This window comes from Desmodus rotundus, chromosome X, assembly GCF_022682495.2.
Source record: "Desmodus rotundus isolate HL8 chromosome X, HLdesRot8A.1, whole genome shotgun sequence".
Lineage (NCBI taxonomy): Eukaryota > Metazoa > Chordata > Mammalia > Chiroptera > Phyllostomidae > Desmodus > Desmodus rotundus.
The window spans coordinates 96,083,070-96,108,457 of record NC_071400.1 but is presented as its reverse complement, the minus strand read 5'-3'; the positions used below and the strand labels follow the sequence as shown (position 1 = coordinate 96,108,457).

General features: G+C 42.9%; 1 protein-coding gene across 3 annotated transcripts in view; it reads left to right on the top strand.

The window, feature by feature from the left end:
• The window catches only part of FRMPD4 (FERM and PDZ domain containing 4), a 332,589-nt gene that overhangs the window by 166,579 nt on the left and 140,622 nt on the right, over nt 1–25,388 (top strand). For all 3 annotated transcript variants that reach the window (XM_045203303.2, XM_045203304.2, XM_045203305.2), the window contains exon 2: nt 13,400–13,516. In XM_045203303.2, the coding sequence (XP_045059238.2) occupies nt 13,400–13,516 (117 nt within the window). The remainder of the gene's footprint in view (nt 1–13,399; nt 13,517–25,388) is intronic.

Here is a 25,388-nt window from a genome sequence, read left to right as displayed (position 1 = left end):
CTTTCTCCTTCACCTGCAGAATTTGAGGAGGACTCCGGCTCTTAGAGATCTTATGAAGAGAAGAACCGCAGTTCTGTTTTCCCGTGTGGAGCAAAGAGGTTGCGAGCTCAGGCTCTGCACCGCCTCCTCCCCTCCCTGTTTCTGATTACATTGGTCGTTCTTTGAGGTCAGGGGCTTATCATCTCTCTTTCCCTGTCACGATTCCACCCATAACATCCTGTGCAATAATAGGGTTTTTGAATGAACAAAGTAAAAATAATTAATTGGCGGGCAATACTGGGTGGGAAGCACTTGTAAATTCACTTCCAATACAACCACAAAGTTCCCACACTATCCTTAGAGTGTGTTTTCTCCTTATGATTTCCAGTTATTTTCAAGACCAATCAGTCAAAGTGGTGGAAAGACCCTGAGTGATAGATACCTGTTTCCATGCCTATGTGTGTGGCTTCCATGAGGCTAGTTGGGCCCTTCTGGCCACACATGTTAGATGCCCTTGAAGATGTGCAGATACTGAGAAATCTAGTGAAATACTGTGTTCCCTTTTGATACGTTGGCAGGGCGCATTAAAAATAATCTTGATTTCTGTGCTTAGCCTCATGTAAATACTTTCTGCTTTGATATTAGTACTTCAGGAAAATGGAGGGAAGCTGTAGAACTGTACCAATTCCAGGTTGTGTCGAGGAATTGAAAGAAATTTCAATGGAAAGAAACTTCTAGACAAAGGAACAGGTGAACAAGGTCATGAATCTGTATGAAATGGTTGTTAATTAAAAGCCTCCAGAAATCTTCCTACAATTAGATAAAAATAAAATATACTAGTTTGATGTGTTGTCATTATATTATAAATAATCCATTAAATATGAAACCAGCACAGTCCAGCTGACACATTTTGGTCCTCCTCTGTCTTACTTTAAGGACGTCAGCGGGTGCACCATATAGGCTGTTCTCTAGGGACCCTAATTCACCAGCAAAGAGATGTCTCCAGCAGTTTCCGCCATAGCCAACGCAACTCCACTATGATTTTGGTTGACAATAGAACCATTTTAGCTTGGGAAATTCATGGCCATTGACATGAAAAAAAAATATGAATATGGCTAAAATCATGGTGGCTGTTATTAAGCATGACCTTTCTTGATATTAAAATAATCTTCTCACATGCTGTGCGTACAAACTAAAAATTTGTGTTTGAGTAGTGGACAGCAGCCAGTAGAGCTTTTCCGTTTTGTCTATAGACCGCATGTGTGTTGCATATTCAAGACCTTATCAATGGGCCAGAGATTTAAAACTTTCTATATGTGTTCGTGCATGTGATGGACTGAACTATAATGTTGTACCTTTGGGTCAGCTGCTGTGAAAACAGGATTCTTGTTCGCCTTCCTTGAGAGGTGCACTGTTATCTTGGTGGAAAAGCCATTTTATGAAATTTGTGTAGCTGGGTCTCTTCTAATTCTGGTAGAGAATATGGCCTTCGAGCATGGGATTTGTCAAGTTGATGAAGGTGACATTTTCAAGCTTGAGGGGACCTCAGATGTCATGTAGTCCAGCACCTTCATTCTCTGAATAGGAAGACGGAGGGGCAGGAATAGAAGTCACTTCAGCAAGGTGCCACTAGATGTCTGGGTCAGCACACTGTGGCCAGATGACCAAGTCAATTGTATTGGAGCCTGGCCACACCCTTTGGTTTACTTAGCTTCTGTGTCCACTGGAAATACAAATAGTAGAGTTGAGGAGAAGCAACAGAGACCCTGTGAACCTCCAAGCTGAAAATATTTATTACCATCTCTTTACACAAAATGTTTTGCTGATCCCTGATACAAATGGCACACTTTGGGGGTTTTTGTTGTTTGTGTTTTGTTTTGTTTTTTTTAAAGGATTTTTATTTATTTATTCTTAGAGAGGAAGGGAGGAAAGAGAGGGAGAGAAACCTCAGTGTGTGGTTGCCTCTTGTGCGCCCCCTACTGAGGATCCAGCCTGCAACCCAGACATGTGCCCTGACTGGGAATCAACTGGCGACCCTTTGGTTCACAGGCCGGCCCTCAACCCACTGAGCCGCACCAGCCAGGGCAAATGGCATACTTTGAACTCAGTCTTCTGCCTTCTAGGCAGGTTGTCTTCCATCTCTAGCTTTATTCATGAAAGGTGCAAATATGCATATATTACTTTCTTCACCACTCTACACTTTTCTTTTTAATAATCTCTTCCCTTTTATTCCTGCTTCTATGTAATTGAGGGTAATTTTTTGTAATATTTCATTATTTTACTCAGAAATTAAAAAATTTAATGGAATGGGAGATCGCTGTTACATATACTTTTAAAACATAAGATTCTGAAAGTCATTAAGCAAGGCTAAGAAGATATAAAAAATTAGAGTCCAGGCAAACACTTCATTCGAGAATCAGTAATGGTGAAAGTATATGGACATGGCCCCAAACAAGCTATGAAAATAGAATTTTTACAATAGATAGGTAACTCAGAAAATTTGTGAATTTTTCATTCTGTAGTTCTTGACAGCGTTCAATGGGAAGCCAATTGGATTTGTCTAGGTTGTTGAGTAGAAATATTACGAGTCATCTAAACAAAAGACAACTGTGAACTTCAGTGCTGCCTCACACAGTGATGAGTGTTTGCAAAAGTGTTTCAAGAAGGCTTTCAAAAATTAGATTAGGCCATTTGGTAGATTCAGCCAATTCTGGGTTTCATTAATCCTATAATCGCTGTCAAATTCAATGACATGATACATTTGGTGGGTCCTGTGAGTATATTCAAGTTCCATATTACAGCTGAGAGCAGAAGACTGGGCCATAGATCAAGTAGGAAAAAGCACTTAATGGTCTCTGTGGGTGAGATTGTCCTCTCTGTGGGATAATTGGAGAGGAGTACCACCCAATTTGCCCAGCAGGACGCTCCTACCTGAGGAGTTTCAATGAGATCTCAGGGTTCCAGGAACCAGCCAGAGCCTATATGGTATTTCAGGGAGAGTAAGCTATGATGCTTGCCTTCTTCCGAGATAGCATCAATTCCCTGAGGGTAAGCACCCATCTGCTCATCAAAGCCCTGGTCCCACACAATGACTGGCACAAAAGTCCTCAATAAAATGTTTTGATTGAATGAATGAATGAATGAATGAATGAATGTATTGTCATGAAGTTACTAGGCAGAGAGAAATAGTTCTCAGACTGCATTGTAGCCAACAGAACTGTCCATTAGAGGGTCTCTACATCACACACAACACTGACCACAGAACCTTGCAGAAAGGAGTCAACGCCCAATGATTGAAGGCCTCTGTGTGTAGGGGCTTGGCTCGTTCTGTGTCTACTCCGATTCCTCTCTCTGTCCAGATTGGCCCATCTTCTCCAGTTAGCAGCTAAGCCAGGCTCTTTACTGTCTTTTCAGGAGATTTGTTTGCCATTTCAGATCCTTTCTGGGAAGAGGAAGGACAAAAGGAGTGGCTAGAGGTCTGACATTCCCCAGCAAATGTCAGGGGATGGTCCATGTGGCTGTGCTCTGGGCTCCTGGCTCATTAAGCCATCTGGTGGGGGGGCGGGTCGCTTTCTCCCTGGGGCAAAACGTTCTTCAATGTAGAAACCCTTGTTCTGGCGCCTGTTGTGCAGGTTGCCACTGTCGCCTGTCCGGCCAGCTGCCTTGCCCTCGCCACCAGACTGAGCGACTCTCAGTCCTGGCTCACCAATTCCTCGTCATAAAACATTTTTTGTTCTGGTTTTTGTTGTTGTTGTTTCTTTGTTTGGTGATACATGTATTAATTTATTTTCCCATTTTGAAGTTTGCTCTTCAACAAAGCCAAGGAGTCTTTGGAGCCCTTTACTGCTGCGGCCCAACTGCCCACAGTTACCATCACACTTGCGTAAAAGGCTTTTAACTACTTGTGTGTGAGGTCAGTTAACAAACAGTATCTATTCCACAACTATCATTCCCAACCAGGCCCTGTGGGATCTCTGGAAGTCATGGCTGAGTAGCCTCTATGGTGTGATTCACAAGCATCAGCTATTATTGCTGGGTTTGGAAGGAAAAGGTGGCATCTTTTCTCAAGTCCTAAATGTATAACTTTGCATCCTTTGTACTTGATTGAATAAAGAGACAGGAGAAGTCATTGCAAGTTATAAAGCTTGAATGCATACTGAATCCAACAACAAAACCTCTAAAAGACTTTTCCTAGGATCATTGCAGAAATATGAATATAGACTATATACTAGATAATATTGTACTGATATTAAGTTTTAAGTGTGATACAGTTTTGTAGTTTGTAAACATAATGTCCTTTTTGTTAAGAGATAGAGGCTGATGAATTTTTGGCTGAAGCGCCCTGGTGTCCATTACTTACTGCAGAATGGTTCAAGTAAACATTTTATACAGATGGAGGGAGAAGATAAAGGAGAAAAGGGAGATGGGTCTAATAAATGTTGAAAAATATGAACAATAGGTAAACCTATGTCATTGTTTTTCAACCTCCACACCGGACCATTTGGGCCAGTCACTCTATTGAGGCATTCCGTGCACTGTATGACGTGTCACAGCATCCCTCGTCTCGACCCACTAGATGCCAGTAATGCTCCACCACCCCCAGTTGTCCCCAGACCTGGTCAAATGCCCACCGGGGAGTGTCCACCTTGTTGGGAGCCGCTGCTGTAGGTGAACAGGGCAAGGGTGGTAGTTTGTACACTCCTTTCCACTTTTCTGTACAATTGGGGTTCCTTAAACTGAGAAGTCAGGGGAACTCAGTCTTGGTGGGGAGGGGGAGCTTGCCAACAGAGGGGAACCGCCTTTGCCGTCTAAGTGAACCTTCTTCTGGAAAATGAAAATGACTTTATATCAAGGAAACTGATCATGGCTTAAGTTACAGCAGAAAGATTTAGACTTAAATTCTTTGACTTCAAGTTGAGGCCTTTGAGTTCCATTTTGTCTTTAGAAAAACAGGAGGCTTCCAGGACCTCTTGCTGGCTGGAGTACGTTATGGATTATAGCATCCCTCTCTTGAAATCATTCACACGCCTGCTCATTGTCATACGGCTCCTTGTGAAGGATGCTCCACAGATGAATGCTATTCATGCATTTGTTTGTTGAAACAAATGGTATGAAAGTTCCTATGTACCAGATCCTGTACTGAATGCTGATAAGAGTGGTTGCAGGTTGGGATCTAATAATGCAGGATACAGGCTTATTGGCCATGGGTGAACTCAGGGGTCCCATGGTGGCCACATGTATACATTCTTATCGTGCAGAAAGAATAGTCCTAGCAGCCATTCAACAGCGGAGGGTAATATGAAGACATATGTTATTACTTCTATGTATTTAGGTCTCCCGTCCAGAAGCAAATAATAATATACCTATTTTTGTGCAAGTTTTTGTAGATAGGAAAGCAAGCACAACAGGACCACGTCTATGTCCGGCGAGTCAACAAACAGTACGCATTGCACACCTACCGTTGCCACGTACTGAGCACTCTAGGGATGGAAGATGAAAGGGACTGCTGGCGGCCTTATAGGAAGTGTAATTGGCTGAGGGATATTACAGACAAAAAGAGATTATTCCAATTCAAGGTCACATTGCTAATGAGAAGAGTTCAAGTTGCAGGGAATTATTAACAAGTCAGTGTTTACTGAGCATAAGCTACGTGCAGAACGTGGAATTTTTTGAAGGTATGAACTCTCAGGAGCTTATAATCTAGGAAGACATGGATTAACACAGTAATTATGGAAGGTCAAGGCTACCTCAGTGGTGCACACAGTGGCTTCCTAAGTCCAGGGGAGCAAGGGAACCATTTCAACCCTGCCCAGGGAATGAACCCGCAGCCTCGGTGTGTCAGGACGATGCTCTGCCCACCTGAGGTACCCGAGCAGGAGCAGAATGTTTTCTTACGCCTATGGACAGAGAAATTTTTAAAAAGTACATCATATTGTGTACATTCTTTCTGTAACCAATTTTGTTCATTTGTTTTTGATCCATTGTCTCAGCCGTCCTGGTGACCACCAGCGCCTCTTGTGAAGGTTTTGTGAGATTTAAAATGGAATAACCTGTGAAAATCCCTAGAACGGTGTCTGCCTAATAGCAGTTACCGAACGCGTATTACCTGCCTCCTCCCCTGACCCACACGCTTACAGGCTAGAAGGCTGGGAGCTGCCACTGTGATGCCTAGGGTTCAGTGCCAGTACCATCATGTACCTTGGACTGTTATATGAACTCAGCGCATATTGAGCTTCTGTTACATGTTGGACACTAGTCTGAGTAAGAAGAGAAATATGGTGAAGACCTGGTCCTTGCCCTCACAGAGTGCGCACCGGCCTTGGCATCATGGGCGCGGACAATGGCATGCTAGTCAAAGGGGCTCGATTATTGATGGGCTGGCTGTTCCCACATTTAGCTCTCAAGTGCCTCTCAGGGCATCCTTGGCCAGCCTGGCCGTCATTCATCTGTTTCCTCCAGTACAATACGGGGCTAATGATAATTGTCCTTCCGGATCCACTGTGTTGGAGACTCCAGTGTGCTAACAGATTCAAGTGCACTTTGCAAAAATCAAATGTCTAAATTAAGGCAGAGCTGCGTCTGACTTTCATAGACACCCCTGTGTGCAATGTTTGGGGAGTCCAGATACACGCTGTCAGTCTTGCAAGATGTCTTAAGTCTGTGACGGGATTGTTTACAGAGGGGGCCTAAAGTTTCTATGTCCAGAGTTATGGAAGAGAACTAGTTAACCTGGCGTCAATTCTCCTAGTGATTCTCCCGGACAGCCAGTTAGAAACCAAGTAATTCGGTAGGCTGGAGAGAAGTTTGTACTGAAACTCCTGGATGTATAATGACGCAATGAGTTTTACTGGGTGGGTTGTAAACCACACAGTGAAGCTGCGGAAAATAATTAGAACAATGTTTCACTTTGATTATTATAATATACATCCAAATGTCTTTTACCGGAGTTAAACTCTCGGTGTACCCTTCATTTGAGCTCTACTAAAAGGATTTGGTTATGGATATATTGTTGAGTTTCTGCTTTTAAGTGGCTTGGCATTAATATTCAAACCAGTTCTTGGCTGCTTACTTTTCTTCCTTGACTGAATTTTCCTGTTGTTCTTGTCATAATAGAAGTGAAATGTCAAAAATTGTTGGTAGGATGATTCCTCTCGGCGCATAGCTTTGAGGTTATTTTCTTCCTATTCATGTAGCTTTCTTCACACGCACCTGCACTGAAAGCTGCTGCCGAGGGACCATGGGATGGAAAACTTACTTGTTCTACTAGAGTGAAAACTGACTGCTCTACTAAAGCCTGAGTGGATGACGAGAGTTAGTTTCTAAAATAGAACAGAATGCAACCTAATTCCCAACACGTCTATGTAGCAACAGCATGATTAACCGGAACCACACGATTACATCGGGCCCTGGCCAGTGGGGCTCAGTTGGTTGTAGAGTCGTCCCATACACCAAAAGGTTGTGTGTGCAAGTCCTGTTCAGGGCACGCACCTGGGTATTGGGTTTGATCCCCGGTTGTGGCGCGTTCGGGAGGCAGAGAAGGGATGTTTCTTTCTCTCTCCCTCTCTCTCCCCCTCCCCCTTCCCTGTCTCTCTTTCCCTCTAAAATCAATATGTATATATTTTTTAAAAAGACTGAGTTGGTTAGTCAGCGACTAATTGGAACAAGAAACTTTGCATGAGAGAACCCCCTCAATCCTAAAGATCACACAAAGTTGGTCAGAAAGAGAAAAAAGGCTGCCACCAAACTTGGAGCTTTTTAAATTCATGCAGAACCACTTTTGTTTCTTTTTCTACCTCCCTCTCTGCTTCTGTTGCCTTGATCCACATTGCTCCTCAACCTGCAGTGTCATCTGTTTGCAAATTGCTTGAGATTAGGAGTTTTGTTAGTTTGTGGGCGCTATAATCCAGCCACCATTTAGAGCAAAATAAATGAGAAAATACTTTACATTTTATAACACCATTTGTAACACTATACAACTTTGGGTTATTCTGAAAATAATCTTTGTGAGTTCAAAGAAATAAAGATGATCGAACTCAGGATCATATATTATTTTGTTGGATTTTTGTGGTGTCATTCTCTGCCATGGATGAATAACTGAATAGATATGTCTTATCGGAAATGGACATGATAATGAGCTTCTCAATACCAGTTTCTGAGGTACAGCTTCATCCTGGCTCCTGCTGGTCAGTACTGCCAGGTGTTTAAGGAAGCCCCGAACCTGAAGCTGGACTTCATTACGGTAGAGGGTTCATGGCATGTAATTTGAAGTAGCAAGTAGTATGCTTTCTTTCTGGACACTCTTCTAAGTAGTTGCAAACCGCCAGCGGGAGCTTTGCGTAGGGTGACTTTTAATGGGCTCTACCCTCGTCCTCTCCCATTTCCACCCCTCCCCACCCCCCGCAATCTACACAACCTCAGTCTCACTTCCAACTGCATTGCTGGGTTTATTTCCCTCAAAGGGAGGAAATCTGGCGCCGCCATTGCACATCGAGCCTCCGTGTCTTTATTTTTCCAATACATTAATTAATGCCTCACCGGCTTCTGTTGTTTGGTGAGGCAGACTTGTGAGTACCCAGGAAATCCCGTACGTGGAAGTGATTTTTAAAGTGTTAGGTCAAACATAAAAGTTGCTGTCGTTACTATTAGAACCACTTGTAACACAGCACACCATCTGTGGACGATTCTATAAAGGTCCAGCACTGTACTCCTGACTTTATTCATCTCATTGATCTGCATAACATCGCTGTGAGCTGGGTGTGATTTGTATTTGACACAAAAACTAAAACCCAGAAAGGCCAAGTATTTTGCCCAAAGCTGTGCAGCCATTAAGTGGCCAACCTGGGATTTAAAGTCATTCTGTCTGATGTAAAGATATCTATTTATCATAATTAGGCTTCAAGTGGGAACATCAAGAATGCTTTTTTTAAAGTTGTATTCAGCACCAACTATAGGTTCAGTGCTGAGCTGTGAATTATACATTTATTACTTTATGAGCTATAGAGGGACACTAGTGTCAGTTGTGCTGGATTATTCTGTGTTCTGGGGGCTGTCTCGTGCATTGAAGCTTGTTTAGCAGCATCCCTGGCCTCCACTCACTAGATGACAGAATTCTTGTCCCTCTTGTTAGTCAACAATGTCTCTAGACATTGTCATTGACAAGCGTCCCCAGGACAAAATCACGCCAGGGTGAGAATCAATGAGTGAGACTAATTCTGGTTTACTGATGCTGAAAATAAGGCAGAAAGAGTTTAGAGTCCAGGGCCACAAAGCTAATAGGTGGCAGAACTTGAATCTGACCCGGGACTTCAGAAGCCGGCCTCATTTTCCTTTTCTCACACAGCATCCCTTCTGCTAATCCTGAAGTGTGTTTCCTAGGAAACACCCGTCACCGTGCAGCCTGCAGGGCGTTTTCTAGGAGCCCACCTGTTCCTAGGTCAGATTTTCCATCAAGATTGTATTTAGGGACAAGAGGTGTACCTCCGGGAAGAAACCATGAGTTGCTTCCACCTACGGTCCCAACACAATTAGCTCTGCAGCTTTGCCTGTCCCAGTCACCGCTGTTACCACTTCCTGCAAATTAGGAAGATCTTTTATGTCCAGGACAGTTTGAATCTGTTGCAGAGAATAGATGGGTGAAGCGCAAAGTCGCAAATCAGTTCAGTGAATCCTGGGGAGTTTCTGGACAGACGGAAATAGTCCTGCCAATGTAGGTCGCTATTTTTAAAGCTGAGCTAAGTGTTGGAATGTGGTTCACACAGCCATGATCTCAGGTTGAAGTCACAGCACATCAGAGTTGCAAGAAATCTCAGGGCCTGGTCTGGGACAAGTAGAAATTGATCCTGCCTACCAGGGAGCACACGTGCAGCCGGTATTACTGACTCCTGGGAAAAACTATCTAATAATTTTATTATGTTTGAGACCAGCTGAAAGTCTTCAACTTCTGGCCTTATAGGAAGGTGTAACTAGGGCTTGCGGCAACCCCTTCTGGCCCTTGTCTTACCAGAAAGGAAAACACAGATGACTGATCCTTCCACCCTTTTCTAGTTTGAGCCGAGATAAAGCCGTTTAGGCTTGCATTCCTACCCAAAGTCCCATGTCCTCTCAAGGGGGAGGCAGAGATGTATGTCGCAGATTTGATCGCACCTACTACACGGTGGGCCAGGCAGCATACTAAGTACTTTTAAAACACATGTAATATTCTTCGAAGGCTGTGGTCCCATTATCACCATCTTATAGAAGAGTTGTTGGGACTGAAAGGGTTAGAGAGGTTGAGTAACTTGCTCAAATTTATGGAGAAGAACTGGCAGAGCCCGGATCCAAGAGAGATTGATTCCAACCTGGCAACCCGGTGGTTCTCAGAGTAGAGTGGGCACCGGCGTGGCCTGGCAGCTTGGTCGCCTCATCACCTTGGAGCTTTGGGTTCAACAGTCTTAGGTGCTGGCTAGTAATTTGCATTTCTAAGAAATTTCTGGGTACTGGTGGTCCTCAGACCACAATTGCTGCTCCAGAAGCCAGGCGGTGCTGGACTACCACACCCCGCTGTTGCCATCTCTTCTGTACTAGAGAGGGTTCTAAAGCCAAACAGCCACAGACTCTGCCTTTATATGCACTGGCCCTTTGGCCTCTCTCAAAGTGGACACCTGTTTGCCTTTGGGTAGAAAACTGTTTGAACAGTGATGGGATGGGGGGTATTTGGGAGTGGTGGGGAGTTTGGTGCAGCCACAGAGGTGGGAGACGAAAAAGCAGGTTCCTGGAGTATCTTCCCAGTGGAGAATAAACAACCGGCGTGCAAAGCTGGATATTGTTGGGGTAGCCTTCCAGTAACCACACGGCACAGACGTGGCACCCAAATCCCTGCACAATTATGACCCGCATCCTCGGTTTTTCTCCAGACCGTTAATGGTTTGATGTATGCAAAGACTATTATCTTTCTTCTCGCACTTTTAATTCTCTAAATCTTTACTCATGCCTTTGTGACCTATGTGTTTTATATCAATACATTAACAGACAGATACATAGTCATGTCTTAGTTTAATTATTGATGTCCTTTGACCTAAATTAACTCAATTAGTGTTTGTGGATTTTTCCAGCAGTAGTTCTTCACTTGGTATTTTATGACAAAAGAGTTTATTGGAGCCTGGCCTGGTGGCTCGGTTGGTTGGAGTGTTGTCCCATCCACAGAACATTTGCAGATTCGATCCCCGGTGAGGGCACATGTCTAAATTCTTGGTTCGATCCCCGGTCCAGTTGCATACAGGAGGAAACTGATCGATGTTTCTGTCTTGCATTGATAAACATCAATCTGTCTGTCTGTCTCTCTCTAAATTAATAAACATCATCCAGTGACGATTTAAAAGAAAGATGTTTTGGAAAACAACTTTCTGGACTGTCGTTTCCTACTTCCTGAACATACCGTACAGGACAGAATGTCATTCGCAATAAAATTCAGGTTTCCTCAAGCTCATTATTACAATTATAGTATTTTACATGTCAATTACACAAGGAAGCCTGTGTCTTTCTTTTAGTGATTTAGACTTCAGGGGGGAAAAGCAACAGAAGAAAGGGAAAGAAAAGAGAGAAAAGGCAGTGTACTGTATTTGCTTTGAAGAAGTTACCCCCTCCGGAAAAGGTTAATATTCTGATATAGCACATAATTTAGTAAATGCAGAATCAGTGGTTGCGTTCTCCACCTAGGCCTCCTTTCTCTTCAAAGAGTATTCTTTGTGCCACCCCTTACTGTACTAATGGTGTTACAAACCTGTAATAACAGAATATACTGTATTCATATCTCTAAGGGCTTGGGTTTTTTGGTCCAACCTTAGAAAGTGTTCCCAGTGCACTCTCAGCTAGTGTCGAGAAATTGGCAGTTTGGGGTGGTAGCTCAGCGTGGAAACTCGTGTGTTCTCTCCCTGCGGTGAAGCAGCGCATTTTGTTAAAAAACCACCAGAGGAAATTGCTACTGCTGAGTTTTACAGGAAGAAGAGGAACAAAAACTGTTGCCATGTCTTTGTTTTTGAACAGTCAAAAGACAAGAAACAATCCTGCGGCAGCATTAAAAATTTGCCAGACCTGTACTAAGTGTGTGAACTCTTGTTCACCACACTTTATGATGGACATGGGAAAATTGAAAGGAAGTTAAAGAAAAGCAAGGGAGGTGGTTAAAATTATGCCAAATAGTCCCTCCAGAAAACTTACAGGAAAGGGGCTTATTTCTCCTGAGGACATTTTGGGTCCCTGGCAGATGTATGAATTGGGTGGGGGCTTGGGGTGAGTTTCCGTGCTCTGTGGGGAATTAAGTCTCCCCTACTCAGAACCAGGTTGACACTCCTGGTTTGCGTGTTGGCTGCATGAGAGCTGTGGGGTATATTTGTGTAAGTTGTGAATATTGAGCCTGTTGTAGGAGTCAGGTTCGGTTCGCTAGTGAGACGCTGATGATGAGGTGCTGGAAATGCCATCCCTCATGTTGCCTGTACTCTCTAGTGCCAGGCTGCAATTTGGATCTGTCTACAGGCTCTCGCAGATTCTCCAGCGTGTAACTTCACCTGGAGCAAAAGGCTAAATAATGAGGAATGTTGGTGAATCATCACGGTATCGCTCTTTTGCTTTCCATTGTTCATCTCTGAAGGAGTCTTGGACACTGATGACAGAACAGTGGAAATTCTACAGGTCCTGGGGAGAAGTGGCGTGACCGGGACTCAGCAGTTCTCCTGAAACTGGACTGGGGCTGTGGTTGGGGAATGTGGCTGCGCAGGACTGCCCATCACAACATTTTGTCACATGGAGTCACTTCCCCTTTCCTGTTCATCTTGGAAAAGCACTCTTCTAGAAAATTCTCTATACCCTATCCTTTCATTTTGCTGACAAGTCAGATAATATGTGGATCGTTGTTGCGAATTAAACTGGGAGCTTGTCTAAGGTTTTATGGCTTACCTGGAGTGGAGTGTGGCTAGTATGAATGGAAATTTTGTCTTTGGTCTCAATAGTTCAGGTTATTTGACCCGAAGACCCAGTAATGTCGTTTATTTTTACATGTGTATTTATATTGTGGTGTGATATCTATTTATGTGCCAAACTGTCCCAGTGTCTTGTCTCAGGAATGCGTACTTAATGGAAAGTGTGCAAAAATTTTGTTGAGAATTGGCTTGTGTGTGCTCAAGTAACTAAATCTTTCTGAGGCATTTGTTGTTGCCTCATGTGCACAATGGAATAAGTACATTTACCTCATAGGGCATTCGTGAAACCGGAAGCAAGACACTACAAAGGACACTTCCGAGCATGTATCAGACACAAATGACTCATTTCATCAGCCAAGGATACAGCCCACCATGGAGAGGAGCAAGCGCTGGGTCACTTGTCTAGTGTCTCAGAAGAAATGTTCAAGAATCCGGTGTAATGATGCTTTTGTTTATTTTTTTTCTAGCCACAGGACGAAGTCTTCAGGCTGGCCTCCTCCCTCTGGCACCTGGGGCTTGAACCAGGTTGCACCCTATGGATGGGAGATGACGGCGAACCGGGATGGCCGCGACTGCTTCCTCAGGTCGGTTGAACCTGGCATAACTGTAAAATCTTTGGCTTTGGGGATGTCTCTGTTTTGACCCTCTACTGAGGAGAATTAGCATATGTGTATTGTGGACTTATGAGCTTTGGGAGGCCATTGCACCGTGAAGTTGGTTTCCTGTATTTACTGTCTCGTGGCATGTGGTTGCTTCGTTCTTGGACAGGTACCTTCTTAGAGTGACAATTCAACGCAGCCCCAGGTACTCATTGTCTGATGCTCACGTGAGAGTGTTTGGCATGAGGAGTACCAATGCTTTCTAGACATACTCAACACAGGAATGTCACTAACTCGCCTGTAACTAGAAAACTCAGCTCAAGGGGTCATGTGCGTTGTGGATTGTGTCATAAACTGGTCACACTGACATTGACTAAGGTTTTTATTTTGCTGGTGCTCTTTTTTTAAAAGGTTTTATGTACTTATTTTTTTTTTATAGAGAAGGGAAGGGAGAGAGAAAGAGAGGGAGAGGAACATCCATGTGTGGTTGCCTCTCATGTGCCCCTCCACCAGGGACCTGGCCCACAACCCAGGCGTGTGTCCTGACTGGGAATCAAATCAGCGACCCTGTGGTTCGCAGGCCAGCGCTCAGTCCACTGAGCCACACCAGCCAGGGTGGCGGTGCTTTTTAAAAAAAAATGGGGAAAAAATATATATATATAACATAAAATTTGCCATTTAACTCATTCTTAGTCGTACAATGTAGTGACATTAAGTATTTTCACAATGTTGTACTATTATCGCCACTACCTATTTCCAGAACTTTTTCTTCATCCCCAGCAGGAACTTCCTCTTCCCCCCATTCACATCTCACTGGTAAGCTCTGTTCTACGTTCTGTCATTAGGAATCTACCTATTCTAGGTACCTCACCTAAGTGAAATCATACAGTATGTTCCTTTTCTATGGGACTTGTTTCACTCAGCACAATGTCCTCAACATGGTCATGAATTTATGTAATTAACTCAGTTAACGTGTCATAGATGCTTTTGGTCAAAACAGTAAAAATTGCCCTGACTGACGTGGCTTAGGTGGTCTGTTTTCACCCTAAAGCGAAGGGTCGCCGGTTGGGTTTGCAGTCAGGGCACATGCCTGGGTTACAAGTTCAGTCCCCAGTTGGGGCACTGAGTAGAGGAAATGTATTCATGCTTCTCTTTCACTTCGATGTTTGTCTCCATCTCTTTCTGCCTCCCTCTCTTCCCCTGTTTAAATAAATTTTAAAGGGAAAGTTTCTGCCAAAAAATTGAAATTTTCAAGAAAAGCATACATTATGAATTCATCAAGGTACATCTCAGATTTCTCCAATTACAAAGGGTTCTCCTTTTTCCCTGGTTAGATTTGGGTCCCTGTACCTTCCAGGCTATTTGATCAATAGAGAGGAACAAGGGCGATCCTCGGTGGCATTTTCCCATTTACAAGGGCCTAGAGCCAGCTGTTGAAATGTGTAAGAGGACATTAGCAAATTAACAGTGCCACTTTTCCAGATCTCTGGGGGTGTCTGTCCACAGTCCTCAGAGACTCTGTTTTAAGATGTCAGGGACTGGAGTGCTTTGGAAAGTGTTTGCACTGTCCCTGTCACTAAGGAGTTTTACAAATAATGAGAGTCATTGTGAGTTTTTCCTTACGTACTGAGTAATGTCCATTATAAAAAGATTCTCTCATTACCAGAGTTTCTCGGAGCCCTGTTTGTAGTATGGAGTGTATCTCTAATCATTCGTTTTAGAAGTTAAATGAGCAATTAGAAAATGAAGCCATGGTTAGTAATTAGCACCTTTGCAGCTCTCACTCTTTCACATAATCTCTTTGAAAGAGATTAGACGTCTTCTCTTTTTATATCGTAGTAGGTTCTAAATGATAAGCCCCACCAGGGTGTCATTTTTGAAGGAGGTATAACTATTTGCAAGTGTTAGACAAAGCTATGGGAGGAACCAGGCCTCACGTGTTGAAAGTTAGAGCCTCAGAGCTAAGTAATGAGCTACTTTTATCACTGTGGGTCTTTTAGAACATGGTTCGGGAGAGTTCAAAATGGATTCAAATTTCGTCCTCCCTCTCCCCTTCCCAACTATTTAGAGTAGGACTGAATACCATGTTTTGTATAAAGAGTTACTAATCCACAGAGTTAACGAAGTGTTAATGGCATCACACACGTGTTAATGTATTTTTTATAATATTGAATAGTCGCGCATTAGTCATTTTCATCCTTGGCTGCACATTGCAATAGCCTGAGGTGCAGTAAAACATCTTGACTCCTGGGTGGCTTGGTTTGGTTGGACTGCTATACAAAAACGCCCTAGACTGGGGAGATTAAATATGGAAAATTGTTTCTCACAGTTCTGGAGACTCGGAAGTCTAAGATCAGGGTGCCAACTTGGTCGCATTCTTTGTAAGGACTCTCCCTGGCTTGATGACAGCTGTCTTCTTGCTGTATCCTCATATAGGAGAGAGCAGAGAGAGCGCTTATAAGTAATCCCATCATGAGGGGTTTGCCCACGTGACCTAATCATCTCCAAAAGGCCCCACCTTCCAATAGCATTACATTGGGTATTAGGGATTTAGGAGAACACAGTCATTCCATAGCACTGGATCTGGGGTAGATCCTAGGAATAGAGACAGTCAGAATCTTCCATGGTGATTCTGGTGAACAGCGATGGCTGCTGTTGTAATGCACTTTTCTCTACAAGACCTCATTTAATACAGAATAATTATCACAATTTCAAGATGATGAAAGTGTGCAAACTAATAAAATGGCTTTCCCAATGTTATATGCATGTACCAAGTCCCAACCCATTGATTCTCCAAGTATACTAGATCCACCGCCAAGAAAGAACGTCTTTTGTTGGTATTCTGAGGAACAGAGAGCATTGCTTCAGAATCATGACAGATGGAAAATAAAAAGTAGTCAGTTTATTTTTAGGAGAAAGAGCAGAGGAAGGGAAGGGACAGAGACAGATGTAATGAGAGAAAGTACAAGGTGATGAGAGAGTCTCAGGAAGAAAGAGCATCCTAGTTAGAAATGGATAAAAGAGGTGGTTGGATGGGAAGAGAAATGAACAGAAACACAGAAGGTTCTCTGGGACAGTTGTTATAATAACAGCATCAATAGATAGTAGGTGTGCGTAAAGGTGCGAATGCATTTGAGTATATGGTTGTCGATATAAAGAAAGATATTGATGGAGATGTTGATACAGATATACAGATATAGTTGTAGACAGGCATGAATGGGTATATATTATAGATACAGATGACATAGACATAGATACACATGTGTGACCATTCCACTGGGTGCGCCCAGGAAGTTGTTGGTTCATGGGTATTGTTCCAACATGATTACGGGTGGCACCTCCATTTACTGTCACAGTGTTCTGCTTTGTGTATACAAGATGACATAACTAAATATCACACTAGCAAAGTTTAGAGAATTCTTGCAAGATGGAAGATTTTATTTAATCTTGAAAACTGTCTTTTGAGGTAGTTAAGGTATATAAAGGAATCTCCTTTTGGCAGAAAGAGCCAAGATTCAGAAGGATCGGGTTCTCCACATCCTTAGACTAGTCAGCCCAGTATTTGCCCCACATCTTCAGATGCTAAGCCTCTGAAGTGGAGTTGAATCCATACTAAGCCTCCTTATTTTGTAGGAGTCCCCACCACTAGACTTAGCCAGCCCTATCCATGTGTGCTCAGCTCAGCTCACCTCCACCTGTCCCTGCCACAGCCTCCCTGCTCAGTGTCCTTAGAAACGGCCTGATCAGCTTGGTTGTCTGGTCCTGTGCTTCTTTCAAAAGCTCTCCTTGGTCATACCCAACATTTATTGAGCACCCTAAATACTCAAGATCCATTTATGAGTAAGATGAGTGCTTACCTTCAAGGATCTTAGAGTGTGGAGGAAGTAATAAGTGAAATAATAGCATATGCTTTAAATACAATGGAAGCCTTCAAGGAGGAATTAATGAAATCTCTCGGGAGTGAGGGTGATGGCGGGGCGAGGATGCAGGCTAGGTGTAGCCTCGGGCCTCGCTACGGAGGGGCCAACCATCATTCTCGACCAAGCAATGTCATTCTTACCCTCTTTAGCGACACAGAACATGTAAGAATCAGAGAATAGGGAGCGTCATGTGTTATTATTTACTGTATGTTTCTATGTATAATTTATGCCTATGTTTTTGGCCCAAACTTTCAGGAAAAAATGTTTCATTTTATTTTTTAATTCAGTTATTTATTTATATTGGCATACTTTTTTGTATTATAAAGGAACAGTAGCATTTATTTTTTATTATATTATTTAACATACAAAATATTATATTTTGATTATATTATGGTACAAGAAATTTTATGTAGCAAATAATTACACAACAGAAGAATAGATACAAGGTAAAAGAAATTTTAAAAAGAATTAAAAACATTTATATAGATACGGAATTAGTACTACCAATGTATAATGTGCATCCTTCTTTTTCCCTCAAAAATTTGAACCAAAAAAGTATGCATATACCACAGTAAAATATAGTATTTTCCAGTTTTGAGTTAAATGGAATAAGAACATGTTTGTTTGTAGGGGTAGGGAGACTGAACACAAAAATATGATTCATAAATTTGGGGTTTTGGTTTTTGTAGATTGAAGGAAAAATTTAAAAAAGAAAAATAAATATTAAAAAACCAGCTGGTAAGATTGGTTATTATGAGGCAATGTGGAGTGTGGGGCTAGGAATGGCGTAGGGGGAGACTGGGGGGTCATTTCCAAATTACATGCCCGGATTTTTCAACTTCGAAGTTTTAGCGTGTTGTGTTTTAATTTTTTCTCCTGTTGTTTTTCTGGCTACCTTCACTCTGTCAGTCAGCAAAAGCAGCTGTGTGTACATGTTGGACAAGGCACACTATTCTGTTACTCTACCAGCAATTCCCATGGTGCACAATTAGAGAGGGTCACTACTTTGACATGCAGAGGAATTCAGTTCTGAAAGCAAGAATGGCGACTAGTAATGAGATGTGGGAACTTCCACTTTCTTCTCCAGTATGGATTTAGCCCAACTTGGGAGAAGTTAGCCAGTCCGCCCTGCTAGTCAATTCTGGGCTTAATGTGAAATGTGTTCTTGGCTCATCTATCTCCAGAAAAGAATAATCTGAAAAGATCCAAGCAGCTTGTGTGCCCCTCTCCCCTTTGTATTATTCACCACAGAAGACAGTCAAGTCAATGCGACCGGATTCTGTCATCGTAGAAATTAGAAATCTCAAAGCGTTACGTCATCATTACGCATGAGCCTTAGAGTATTCCCTGTGCTCTACCTAGTCTAATTCAAGTGTCCCGGAGAGGGAAGAATGTTGATTGTCTTCCAACATTAGTTGGTATTTCTAGGGCTATTCTTCTGTATTTCCCTTGATTTTTACTCCAAAATTAATTTCATAAGAAATCTTAATGGTATTCTGTGGATGATTCCCTGAATGTGTTACTGTGTTGTGGTCCTTCCCACTACTCTGTAATATCTTCATATTTGAAACAATACAATTTCCTAATTTATCAAGCCTGCATTTTTAAAGGTTTTATTTATTTTTAGATGGAGGGGAAGGATGGGAGAAAGAGCGGGAGAGAAACATCACTGTGTGGTTACCTCTCGTGCACCCCCTACTGGGGACCTGGCCTGCAACCTAAGCATGTGCCCTGACTGGGAATCGAACCAGCAACCCTTTTGTTGAAGGCCTGCACTCAGTCCACTGAGCCACACCAGCCAGGGCTCAAGCCTGCATTTTTAATACACATTCAATAAGGGACAAATGAATTTGAGACATCTCACAAGCTGTTATCCTTTGTTTGTGGTAATGAAATGCAGAAGAGTTTTGTGGAAATTAACAGTTTTGCCAGTAAAGGAAATAAGCGAGATCTATTTGAGGTGGGTTGCTCTTTTATTTTACGTGGTTCTAAATATCCAGAGCAACCAACTGGCTGTCTATATCTATTTCTATATCCATCTCTGTTAGAACTGGTATTATATTAGAGAAGAGACAGTTTACCTCACTTTTGTGGTTTTGGAAAGAATTCTTAAATATATCGCTTCCAAGTGTACATATCAAATTCTTCATAAAGTGCAAATTATTGCCTAATGGCAAGAGCAAATGCTATTTCCTTAAATGAGTTCCTTAGGGTCTGCACATCCAGTCAAAGGGAGGAAGGGTTATTATAATTTTGGAAATGGAGGAACAAACTAAGTGTGATAGCATCATTACATGAAATGAAAGGTAATTAGGTCGTGTCACTGTGAAAGCTCCCAAGCTGAATGTTAGTGTCTGTGTATGTCCTTCATTGGCGCAGATTGGTTTCCCTCTGAATGTAGCAAAGCTCCTACCTGCCAAGTTAGTCGTCCCTGTTCCTAGCTGAAAGGTAAGTGTGCAGAGTCGATGGAAGGACTTTTAACAGGAAGGCTTTGAAATGACGGTGTCACTTCAAATCCAACTCGGTATGTGACTCACAGAGCTGTGTGCTGGACAGATTCTCACATATCACAGCTCTTTCATTTTCCTTGTTCTTGAAACTTTGCTGGTTTTCTTAATCTGCCCATCACCCTAGGACAAGTCCCCGGAATGCTTGGCTTATTTTTGTCTAGAAGACCCAAGTCTCTGAGGACATGGTGATTATCTGCGGTTCCTTGGGCCACTTGACAGCGAGGTTGGGACATGCACATTCGGGAGGAACTGTGGACAGCGGGTTAGCTGGTACACAGAGTGGCTCTTTCTTCTCCTGAACTTTTCTGTAGCCCCTAGGGATGTCCCTGAAGTGGGTCAGAAAGGCCATTCGGAATCACAGGGACAGCCAACCTGTGCCAGGGAGCGGCACCTGGATGACCAGGTTTCCATCACAGACTGTAATTGAAATGCTAGCTTGGGGCTGCTTACCACCCGTTGATTCTTTTGAGCGGCCCTTGGATCTCTTATTTCTGCATAGAGCCAACCCTTGCAGAGAGCAATTTTGATGTCATCGCCCAAAGCTGGGGCACAGGCAGGAAATTCTGGTCTGTGCCAAATGCCACGTGGGGGGTGAGGGCGTTGCTGCCAAGTAAATTGGCTGAACTTAAGAGGACATGTAGTCACCTTTGTGGCAGGTGTCTTTTCATTATTGCCTGCGCTGCTGCCTAAGAGCAGAGGAGGGCTGGTGACAGAGCGCTTTACTGTGGTTCACCAGGGGGTGGGAAATAGCAGTTTCCTGCCAAGCCCTTGTCCTCTAGCTCCTCTCAAAGCTTCAGTAAAACCTTGTTAGCCAATTTCTGGGCAAGAGCCTCTTCAATTGCTAGGATTATGAGACCTGACAGCGCCTTATGTGCCAGCGGACACTGACCATCCTGATTTCGGCAAAGCCACGTAATGTAGTTATTACGTGAAGTGTGCCACTCAGCTGCTGCAGGAGCACAGGTTTGGGGATAGCAGTTCAAATTGGGAAGGCTGTGGGCTACACTCAAAGCGGGCTGTTTTGATCTTAAAGGATGCTGCCAAGTCTGAAGGGCTGCCTACATAATTTGCAGGCCCCATTACACAGTGAAAATGTAGGCCCCCTGTTGTAAAAGTGGGGTAAAGGTGCTGATACAGTTACTAAAATGCAGTGTCCACCTATGTTCATTGGTGCCAATTCAAGGCGAACAGGAATCCCTAATCTGGGGTGTAGTGGAGAAGGAAATTTTGTTCAGTGCAAAACAGCTCAGTTGTGTTATACCATGACTGAGAAAATGGCACAGCTGGGATTTGGTCCTTGGGCCAGCCGCCTTTGTGGCTACAGATTTCTGCGCTGCTCCGCTCTGATGAGACATCTTCCGTGTTTCAGCTCGGCCAGGTAGACACAGTCTTCAGTCTTTGGTGGAAAGGGGAAGTGTGCTCTCTGAGCCAGAGCAGAGCTAGCTTATATGGACAGGAGTCCCTGGCCCTGGCCTCTGATTGGTGCATCCTCATGTAAATGAGGACTCTCTATCCTTGAAGTTTCATTGGTCCAAGAGGCTCTGTTCTGATTGGTAAGAATAGAACCAGTCTGGTTGGTTGGACCTGCATACCACTGATTGGGTAGGGAAATCATCAGTGCTAGTTGTTGAAATAAGATTCCAGGAACTCCTTTATAAGGACTGGCTCAGATGGTAGGAACACCCTGCAGGCAGGCAGTTGAATGCAGGCGTGTTCCTGAAGGGCATTTTGTGTGAGGGCTCTATGCAAACAAGGCTACTAGGCTGTTTGTTTTTAAATTACAGCCCCATTAGTCTGGAACACCCCTTTGTAGTTGGTGTCTTCTTTCTCAGGGTTCACATCCCTTTCTGCTATTTGATGCCATTCTAAGTTAGGAAGAACTATACTTTTCTTTATTTTTTAATTTAATTTTTAGAGAGGAGAAGGGAGAGAGAAAGAGGGAGGGAAACATCACTGTGTGGTTGCCTCTCTAACACCCTCTACTGGGGACCTGGCCCACAACCCAGGCATATGCCCTGACTGGGAGTCCAAGCACTGACCCTTTGGTTCACAGGCCAGCACTGATTCCACTGAGCCACACCAGCCAGAGCACAAAAATTATAATTTTAAACTCATAGCATGAAGTTTACTGACCATCCATATATTGTGCAGTGTGAGTCTTAGATGCAAGTATAAGAGCATTTAACTCATATGAGGGATAAATTGCTGAAATTACCCAATTGTAATTAATAGCTCATACATGTGTAAGTATTTCTTTCAAACCAGAGAAGTAAAAATGGTGCACAAAACAAATGCAGTAGTTCTCAGTTTACTTCTATAACTCAACCTACATCCCCTACCTTTGGCTTGCCGATAAGTAAAGAAGAACTGAACGGAAACGGAACTGTGGGTTGCCGTGACTTTCTCCTTTCTCCTCTCTCAGCGCTTTCAGTGTTGAGTGGATGGCCACTCCTGGAAGTAACACAAGAAAGAAAGGATGTGGCAGGAATCCTTCGTCATTCATGTTTCTTACAAGGCCTCATCTCTTCAATACTAATTACACCTGAACCCTCTCCTCCATCCTCACCTCTTGAATTTTTAAAAATCATTTCTCATGTTCGTTCTGTCTAAAGGTCCATCCGAGGGGAAAGATTGCCTCTCACTATGGACTCTCTCAGAAATCAATCTCCTTGCCCTCTTAGGGAGGGGCTTTCTCCCCAAAAGATAGACACTCTTCCCCCCACCCGCAGCCCTCAATTCTCTGGGCCAGGTCAGTACAGTTTTCCTGTAGCAACTCACCTAGTGAATACTTTAGGATGTGGATACAACGTGAACTGTTACAATTTAACACAAAGCAGCTCTGCCATTATAGAATGAAAGCAGCCATAAGAAACACAAACAGATGGACATGGTTATGTTTCAATAACATTTGATCAAATAGACTGGAGGCCAGATTTGACCCACACGTTTGCCGAACCTTGCTGTAGCCTTGACCGGTGTGGCTCAGTTGGTTGGGCATCATCCCGCAATGTGAAAGGTAAGTGGTTTGATCCCCAGGCCGGGAACATCCCTGGGTTGCAGGTTGGGTCCACAAACATGGTGTGTGCAAGAGGCAGCTGCTGGTCAACATTTCTCTTTGACATCGATGGTTCTGTCCCTTTCTTTCACCATCCCTTACCCTCTTGCTCTTAAAATAAATAAATAAGAAAGTAAATAAATAGTAAAGAGTAAATAGATAATAAATAGTAAATAAATAGATAAATAATAAATAGTAAATAAGTAAAGGGAAGGTTTTGAAACCCTCCCTTGAAATTAGAAGCTGCCATTTCCTATACATATGAAAGAAACAAGGGCCAACATTGGTGACGTGACATTTCTGGCTCACACTGTGAGCCATGCAGAGAGTGGAACACGGACCCCCGAGCCCCATTGTTTCCCACTTGTTGTCGAAAAGCTCTGTGCTGTATCTGCTGTCAGGAAGCAATTCTTGCACAGCTTGGGCACCCGTGACCTATGTCTAAAGGGAGTTCTCGAAATAACGTCGTCAAAATCCACCAGAGAAGTGGAACTTGTAGTGAGAGTGTCATGGCTGCCCCGCTTCCATCTGATGTGGCTGCTAATGACAGGGTGTGTAGCTGCCCCTCACCTCTCACCGGCCCCTCCGCGGGAGGGGGTGGAGGGACAGGAAATAATAGCTTCATAAAGCCCGGTCACAATGGGAGGCCTAATGCATTAAGCAAATAATTATTACAGAGGTGAAAATTACATAGCAACATGTTGTTACTAATGGTCTACAGAGAAACAGCCTCATTGTACTTTCAAAAAGTTAATTGTCCATAGTGTTTTGAAGAAATTGTGCTCATTACCGTTGTAGAAATGTATAAAGCTTGTGAATAAAAGTCCTAATTCATGTGCGGGGATGTTCTCTACTAGGCTGTTATGCTAGAAGACCGTCCTCCTCCCTTTGCTTCGAACACACTGGCGTTGCCTTGTTATGTCTTCTCAGCGGGCTCTTCTCTTTTAGCTCAGCATTTAAACTTCAGTTTCCCACGTAATAACACATATATTTCTACTTAGAATCCTCAACAAAGAAACAGGGCTCATGAATTGAAATACGGTGATACATTCGGTTTAGATCCAAACATTGCTGGCACCTGGTGACTGTTCTAATACAGGAAATAAAGGACATCAATGCGAGTTGGTTTGTGCTGTGCAGAGTATTGTTTGGGCAATAGCAGGCGATTAGCAAGTATTTTCTCAGTAAATATGTAGTTGTATGTACATACAAGTAGATGGATGGAAGGATGAGTGGATGGATGAATAGACTTTTTCTGAAGCATTATATTCAGTAGGTTCTTAGTATAAATGCTGATACACAAGTTAGTAAGTGAAAATTATCTCTCCTTAGCTTACTGATGTAGAATTTCACTATAAGACTCTCACTATGTAGATAAAGCCTGTATCTTCTAATAAGACTTTGAAACTGCATCAAGGCCTTATCACTGATTCCTATATTGTGTGGTTGTTTATAATATATCCAAAATTCAGGATGTAATGAAGATATCTTTCTAAGATAATGTGATTGCAGTATATTCCACCAAGAAGTGCCATAGAACCCTCATGCATGAACATTAGCGAGTCAGATTACTTGAGCCTAGCATCTCAGCTCCTCTAGCACCGGCTGTGGAATGGTGGGTAATCATTTGGACACCACGGGCCTTATTCATCTCATTGTAAAATAATGTGTTTCCACTAGAAAACTGTATCAGTTGGCTATTTTTGTGAGTTACAAGCAACAGAAAATTGTTAACCGATTTAGCTTAAGCAATAAAAAAGGTTTCTTTCCTTTTGTACATAAAAAAATAATTGTTAAAACTGTTATAAGTAAAAGGGGCCTAAGGACAAGTGACAACGAAATACGATGTGATGTCCTAGGGGACTTTCTGGACATCAGGGAACATCTCAGGATATTTGGGTAAGAAATGGACTTTAGCTCCTAATAAGTATCAAAAGTGGCTCATTAATTATGACAGCTGTACCGTGCTAATATGAAATGTTAACAGTAGGGGGTACAGGAACTCTGTACTCTTTATAATTTTTTATAATTCTAAAAGTGGTGTAAAATAAGTATTTCAAATAAAAGATAACAGTAAGCGAATTGACATCAGCAAGGTCATGATCTAGGACAATTTAGACCCTTACTCTCCCACAAAGAAACTAAGTTAATACCTGGACCCAATATACCTTTGTGAAAATGCCAGTGCCGGATCAATTGATTGCAGCAACCAGACCAATGTAAAACCAAGAAGGAATTCCTGCAAAAGGGGTAGGAAAATTCTCGTTGTTTTGTATCTGTTCATGCTCCTCCCCCGTGTGTGACAGAGTGTGACACAACCAGGAGGAAACCTTCCATACCGGGGACTTTTCCTCATGTTGGAAACAAGAGAG